This window comes from Theobroma umbraticum, unplaced genomic scaffold (assembly GCF_002168275.2).
Source record: "Theobroma umbraticum cultivar Fairchild unplaced genomic scaffold, ASM216827v3 scaffold_51.0, whole genome shotgun sequence".
Classification (NCBI taxonomy): domain Eukaryota; kingdom Viridiplantae; phylum Streptophyta; class Magnoliopsida; order Malvales; family Malvaceae; genus Theobroma; species Theobroma umbraticum.
In genome coordinates, this window is record NW_018397260.1 from 8,897,839 (window position 1) to 8,905,932 (window position 8,094).

General features: G+C 32.3%; 2 protein-coding genes across 2 annotated transcripts in view; both read left to right on the plus strand.

Annotated features, from left to right (window-relative positions):
- Positions 1-3,223: 3,223 nt before the first annotated feature.
- JMT (jasmonic acid carboxyl methyltransferase) lies at positions 3,224-6,351 on the plus strand. Its single transcript, XM_021429190.2, has 4 exons — positions 3,224-3,343; positions 3,449-3,853; positions 5,236-5,508; positions 5,657-6,351. The coding sequence occupies exons 1-4, from the start codon at positions 3,269-3,271 to the stop codon at positions 6,023-6,025; spliced, it is 1,122 nt and encodes a 373-aa protein (XP_021284865.1). The 5' UTR covers positions 3,224-3,268; the 3' UTR covers positions 6,026-6,351.
- Positions 6,352-7,537: 1,186 nt separating this feature from the next.
- LOC110416545 (abscisic acid 8'-hydroxylase 4) overlaps positions 7,538-8,094 on the plus strand; it is a 6,521-nt gene continuing 5,964 nt past the window's right edge. Inside the window, 2 exon segments of the mRNA XM_089783575.1 lie at positions 7,538-7,790; positions 8,068-8,090. Coding sequence (XP_089639701.1) covers positions 7,546-7,790; positions 8,068-8,090 — 268 coding nt within the window. The 5' untranslated portion in view covers positions 7,538-7,545.

Below are 8,094 nucleotides of genomic sequence, written 5' to 3' on the forward strand. Positions count from 1 at the left end.
ATAATACTAGTATTATTATATTTGTGCTTGTTTTATTTTTAAAAAAAAATTGAAATATTATGAAGAGTAAAAAAATAAAATAATATAACAACACCTTTAATTTACTAAATAAAATAAAAAACAAATGTAAATTAATACTATTGAATCGAATCATAAAATCACAATTTACGCAAGAATATTTTGCAAAAGGACGAGGCTAGTGGTGGATAACAAAGATTCTTATCGCCTAAGGTATTGGTCTTAAATGACGAGAATTATTGATAGCAAATAATTGGGCATTAGGATGAGGAATAAGGTACAAAAGAAATTCCAAAATAAAATAAAAGGTAGTATTATTATTCTTTTAAATCTAAGCTGCAAAAGGGGAAAATTAGCACGTTTTATTCCTAACAACTTAGAGCATGAATTTTGTAGTTGAAATGCTAAGCAAAAGGGGAAAGAAAATAAAAACACCCAATATTCCCCTTTTCATCAATATGGTTGATCGAGTGGATGTCAAATTCGTAAACTTTTTATTCGAGATTGAAAAATTTTATCTTGCGTATTGAGTCTCTCAAAACTCAATTGGATGATCGAAAAATTCAACATATTCTCTATATTGGAAATAAATTGACCAATAAATTTGATAAAAATGTCATTTTTAGAATAATTTGATCAAAGATATTTAAATAGCGAAAGTTGTTGTAATTTGTGAACTATTTTGCTCTTATTATTAATAACAAGGAACCTATGCTCTTCAAAAAGGAAAAAAGGCGCTATTCTTTTCAGGAAAAAAATATGCTGAAAATGAGAAAATAACAAGTACTTTCATTTGACTAGGAGTTATAATCAACTTAAAGATAAGTCAAGTTTACTAGTGGTGTCAACTTCTTCCTTTTTTGCTTTAAAAGTGGGGGAGGGGGAAAGTAATGAACTAAAATAATGGGACACCTTTCTATTGTGGATGCCCAAATCTCTGGGGCCATAGATTGACTTATAGTTGCAGAAACAAAAGAATATATTTCATTTTGTAACAGGGGAACTAATTAAAGAGACTAAACCATACATTTTATGCAGGAGTTAGAGGTCGTTTGCTTTTACTTCTGTATATGCAGCTGCAAAACTAGATTAATTCATTTAGGTTTATTACCTAATTAGTAGATATATAACATAATAATATTAAAAAAATAGACAAAAATAATTATAAAAAATTTAAGCTACGTTATTTAAGTAGGAAGGTTTTTAAAATAAACACGTTCTTTTTAAATATACACATTCTGTTATAAATTTCTTTTAAAACAAACTTGAGAAAGATAATTACAAATTGATTCTCATGCACATTAGAGCATATTAAATTCCCGATAGGGAAGGAAGATCCTTTTTAGCTCGTTGTACATGCAAAGAAATAAATAAACGTTTTGATTGAAGGGGGGAAAATGGGGCGTGGGCTGTATGATGACACTTATGCAGAATGGTAATTCGCAACGTCCAAGTTTGGTCGATTCGATCCCCACTTCTTATTCATTGCCGGTGCTCTTCAACATGTGGTGGAAAACAATTCAATGCATGTAACTCAGGTTGGGTATGTCTCATGGACTGAATTTGTCAGTGTCCCCTAGACCTATGCAAGGACAAAAGATTAAGTATGTTTCACGTTTTATGATTGACTAGACATTAAATAAGATAAAAAATCTCTATTCGGTTTACCGTTATAGTTGAGACCAAACCAAATTTCATGATTGAGATACTAAAGATAAAACAATCTCTATTCGGCTTAATACTATGGTGAGGACCATGCTATGCTTCGGTTTGGTATTATGTTTTGGTCCAATATTTTCTTTTTTTTTTTAAGTATGCAGATAAGAAAATTCACAAAATGCAATGATTTCTATGGCTTGGTTAATTTCATAATGAATAGATTATTAATGTGTTATTTATAATTTCATTTTTTTTATCATAAATGAAAAATTAATCATTGAATTTAGATTATATATAAATAAGAAATAGCCCTCTCTCAGTCTTGTCGTTATAAATTTCAATCTGATCACCTCAAGATTCTAACATGAAATTTATATAATTCTATCTTCAATTATCTTATTTATGATTTATCTTTTTGAAAAGTTGTAAGAGATTTTTAATTAATGAAGAGAAAAAGGGAATGATATATTATTATGATTAAATTTGAAATTGAGAGTGTTTTTTACACAAAAGTGTTCACATTTAACATTCTTATCCAATCTCTTTTGATGAATTACGTGTGCGTGTGTATATATTTAAATTTATTTATTTATTATTAATTTTTCATGTGGGCTAAGGTGCTCCTACGCTAGATAAGAAAGATTAAAGGAAAGCTGTAAAGACGTGTTACATAGTCTTGATCCTTGGGTCGGGTGGTTTCAAAATGAAGATAAAAAAAAAAAGCTTAACCACTTAGTCCGATTATACTCTTATAATTGGACTTTTTCATTTTATGGGAATTTGAAGAACTTTGAATATGCAATATTATCTACTGAAATTACTATCATATTAAATTAACACATACATTAAATGCTAATTACGTAATTAAATATCACAAGTTACTTATAATTAAATATAAAACGTGATACGTGTACTTGATTATTACCGTTACAATCAATGTTTGTTACTAAAAAGGTGGGCAAACGAGGGAATCAATCGACCAATCATGCATCGAATGACTAATTATGGCGAATTGGAGATAGGGTAGGGCCCTCTTAGGTATTTTTTTTATTGAAACATTTAATGTTTGGTTAACATGGCCATTTTCATGTCGATCTTTTATTTTTAAAATGTATCAAAATCGCAATTCCATTTTTAGATATTTAATATTCTTAATTTTTTTATATTTTTAAATTATTTTTTAATTTTTTATATTAAAAAATATTGCATATTTATATTATAAAAAATTTTAAAATTTAATATAAAATATATCAAAATTAAAAGTTTTATCTTAAATTTTTATGAAAGTGTAATTAAATCCAATTATGTAAGAATATAATCAATCATCCGATTTTTTATCTTGGGATGAGTACCTAAATATAATTATACATAATAAAATATTCATCTTTTTTCTATAACCATATATATCACTTTGTACTAAATGCACCTCAACCACGCAGCCACATCCATTAGTTTTACAAGAGCTAATTAAGCTTTGCCTTCGACCAAGCTCATCAGACTATAAATAGGGCACGACATACCCTCCACTCTTCGTTCTGCCCTTCTCTGTACAACTCTCAGGGAGCAAAAGAGAGGACGAGACAGAGAAATAATGGAAGTAATGCAAGTACTTCACATGAACCAAGGGAATGGAGAGACTAGTTATGCAAAGAACTCAACGGTTCAGGTGGTTGTCTTCGCCTTTTGAAGTCTCATATACCTGTTTGCCGTTTAAATATTGGTTGGTTTTTTACTTAGCTGTATGTCTTGCCTTTTCTTTCTATTTTTGCAGAGCAAAATCATATCCGTCGGGAAGCCAATCATAGAGGAAGCAGTACATGCAATCTCGTGCAACAATGTCCTAGAGAGCATGGGAATTGCAGACTTGGGTTGCTCGTCAGGACCCAACACCTTATCCGTGATCTCTGAGATCATGGACATGGTACAAGCCACAAGCCGTCGTCTCGGCCGCCCGGTACCGGAGTTTAGGGTGTACCTGAATGATCTCTACAGCAATGATTTCAATTACATATTCATGTCATTACCGGCATTCTACCACATACTGAAAGAAGAGAAGGGCATCGGGTGCGGATCCTGCTTTATATCTGGTGTCGCAGGCTCTTTCTATGGCAGATTGTTCCCTAGCAACAGCCTTCAATTCGTGCACTCCTCTTCCAGTCTTCACTGGCTCTCCCAGGTTAGTGTGAAATGATGGAAAAAGAGTTCATGTTTCAAGAACCCCCTAAACTATTATTGAGTGACAGCCATAAAGTTTTGTTATAGTCTTCCTTTTATTTAGAACCTTGATCGTAGACTCGTAGTAGATGAATTGATTCCATTTTCATATATATTATGAGAATTTGAGGAACTTTAGACCGGTGATATCATCTACTGGAATCACTATATAATATCAAATCAAGATATATATGGAATACTAATCACTTAATAAATATTTTAAGTTATTTAAAATTAAATTAAATATATGATAGTATGCGCAATTGTTATTGTTAAAATCAATATCCGTTAAATTAATAATACTTTACTTGTTGAAACATTTTTCATCCGATTGTTCAACAATTATGTTAAAAAATACTATCAATAATGTTTTCATAATCATAACAAAAATGACATTTGTGATAAATAAGAAGGTTTTTAATTAAATAATAAAAATAGCTTAATTATTTATTTTTATCATAAAATATTTTAATAGATTTAGTTAATCATTTAACGCTTTCTGATTTTCGACCAAAGCCATAGTAATAACAGAAGGAAATAGTTTGCCAAAAAAAAAAAGGAAATAAATGCCTAAAAGAATTTTAGGGAAGGAAGACAATGGCAGTTGTGCTGGGCGCTGATAGTCTTTGATGTCCAATAACTATCGCTAACCTCGTATCACTATACAATTGTGGGCCAATCATTCAGGGGAACCGCAGACAGCCTATTTCGTGTCTTATGTTGCATTTGAATTCGGAATATTATTTATATATTTTATATATTCATAATTTTAAAAAAATTTATTTGAAAAAATTTTAAAATTTTATCTTTATACATATATGTATATATGAAACGATACTTTATGATTAAATGATAATACCAATATTATTGAAAAGAAATCTCAAATCTAATATTAAATAAGAAATTGAAATGGTGGGCTGTCCATCAATCAGTTTATTCCCACTTCTTAAGGAATTAATTTTCATATAAATTTAATTAATTTATCATTATATGTCTGATGTATACATAGAAGTAAATTAAATCTGCTCTTGAAAATAAAATTTTTGAATTTCATATATAAATCGGATTTGTCAAAAATAGATGTCAAAGTCGTATTGGATAGCGAAGTTGAATTCGGACAATACATTAAGCTTTTATTGAAATTTTACTATGGATGGAGGTCCCTATCAAAAATTTATATATTGATATGAAATTAAGTAGGGAAATTGTCCTACTTAATTACATTATTAATTCATATGTTAAACTTGTAGCCACATTGAGAGAAATAATCTTAATGTTCTTGTTGTTAATGTGTAATGTATGTTACGTTTAGTATGCTAAGGAAGGAATGCTGAATTTGTACAGGTTCCTCCTGGCCTGGAGAGCAATGCTCTCACTCCTTTGAATAAGGGAAAGCTCTATATATCAAAAAGCAGCCCTCAAAGCGTGCTGAATGCGTACTCATTGCAGTTCCAGAATGACTTTTCAATGTTCATAGAGTCACGTTCGCAAGAATTGGTTCCCGGTGGCCGCATGGTTCTTTCTTTCATGGGCAGGAGATCCACTGATCCCACAACTGAAGAGAGCTGCCATCACTGGGAGCTGTTAGCCCAAGCAATAATGAGCCTGGTTAGAGAGGTATACACAAAATTTCACATCATTGTTACTTTATCCTTTCCCCTTAAAGAAAGAATCACGTGACGTGAAGGATTGGATTAAAATCAATCCTTGAAAGTGGAATGAGCTTTCCAGGTTGACAAACTAACTAACAAGCTGGACTTTCCAGGGTCGGATTGAAGAGGCAAAAGTTGATTCTTTCAATGCCCCTTACTATGCTCCCTGTGCTGAGGAAATTAAGATGGAGATACAAAAGGAAGGGTCTTTCGTAATCGATCGCCTTGAAGGTTTTGAAATCGACTGGGATGGAGGTGCTGTCAGTGACATCCAGACAGCACAAGGGAAACTATTGATCGGACAACGAGTGGCAAAAACCATCAGAGCCGTGGTGGAATCAATGCTGGAATCTCACTTTGGAATTGGACAAGATATAATGGATGATTTATTCAGCAGGTATGCAGAGATTGTTGGGAATCACTTGTCAAAGACTAGAACCAAGTACATCAATTTGGTGATTTCCCTTATTAAAAAGGGGTAATCAAATCCAATTGGACGAACATCTTAACGAAAACGTCTGCAAGTTTTGTATGTCTGTTCACATAGGAGAGTACTATAAAATCCAAAGGAAATAGACATAAGTGAGGCTTCGGGCACCAGAAGCCAGTTGTAATAGTTTGGGATAAATAAGAATGTATTGTTTCCTCCTTGAGAAATGGTATTCACGAAGTTAAGTTATTCAAAGTCTAACGACCAATCAGGGCATTTGAAAGTTTGAACACAAGCACCTGGAAGAAACATGATGGTAGACCGTACAACAATAGTGCAATTCGTTTTACTACAAATTGTACTGGCATTACTCTCATTGCTCTTGGTCAGACCGATTCAACGTATGAAATTTTCATTAGGATGTTCGACTACTGGAACTTCAACTTGTGGCTGTAAGATTTTCCGACGTCTTTCTCCAACTGCCCTTGAAGTCATAGTCGGCTACCGAAATCTTTGAAGAATATCTGAGTACCAATTTCAGCTAGAATAGACTCATAGTTACTACTGTCAGAACGTGCAGAATCAACTATCATCGTCCAAAATCACTGGGGTAAGAATCTAGGCATCTACCCAACCCATCGCTTGCCATGGAGGATCCTAAAACTTACGTGATAGATAGGTACGGCTAATTAAGCTTGTGGAAAACGTGTAGATGCCCAAGTCTAATGCTTGAAGCTTATGCCGCTGAAGAATATGACACCAAAGACGTACAATATGAATAAAAACTTTTTTGTCTCATTACATGTTTTATTGATATATATATTTTTTAATTTTATGTGATGTATTTAATAAATTTTTTGTTTTAAAATTCAAGATTTAAGGATTAAATATTTTTTATTTATAATTAAAGATTGAATATGTAACATAAAATTTAAAAAATGAAACTTTATAAATATATCATCTTGTTTGTTGAATGAGAGATTTTTTTTTTACTTAAAATGAAATTATAATTTAAAAAATATAAAATTTTAAAAAAATACTAAATGGGTATCGAATGAGATAAAAAATATCTATTAGGTACCATATATGGTTTGATCATGAAAAAAAATGGAATCTTAAACTTCCAAATAGTACAATTACTTTAAACAAAACTTAATTAATTAATTATATATATATTACTTTTAACATCATATAAGCTAAAATTTCATGACAATAGGAATCAACCATTGCAATAGTAGAATTCTTTATGAATAAATAAACGACTATATTTTCAAGATCCCATCATGAATCATGGTGTCTTCTTATAATTTAAATTTACAGTGAAACATCAAACATCCAGCGACTGGCTCAGAGAGCACTAACGTCCGCTCAAAGCGCACTGGGGGTTGAAACGGGAAATGATTTCCAGCACGGGAGGCCAATCTTTTGTAGGCCAAAACACCAGCACACCGTTTTTAAACCGTACACGTGGTATCCCATTGATTAATGTGAGGTTCAACGTTCAAATTATATAGAGGCTGTGATGATTTAATTCTCCATTTTCATCTGCCAAAGTGCAGTAGACAAGAAAAAATGTTTCAGCTTTTGCTAGATGTAGGTCCTCATTGCCATTGTCTTTACGCAGTCTTGGTTCTTGCTGCCCTGGTATTTCTTGCGAGTCAGTTGTGGAAGATGCTGCAGCAGCTTAATCACGAATCCAGGGCTGATATTCCTCCGGGTCGTCTAGGATTGCCTTTTATTGGGGAGACTATCCAGTTTATGGCTGCCATCAACAGTGGCAAAGGCTTCTATGACTTTGTCCGAGTTCGCAGTCTCAGGTGTGTGACTCTCCACTCCCTGATTCAATGAAAACTCCTGGAGCAGATAAAAGAACTTATTAGTTGTTACAGAACATTTAGATTCCTGTACTCTGTTTTCCAAACGCATCTTTCATGAAAAAGTTTTGAGGTCTGGAACTAGAGCAAGTAATATATTTGAAGCATCCGACCGAGTTGTTACAGAATATAAATTGTTCAAAGTCTGCGTGATTTGAATTTGGAAATTTATGTGTTGTTTCGATGGGTCGTTGTTCTTTTGCTATGAGTCTTTTGACAGATATGGGAACTGCTTCAAAACCAGCAT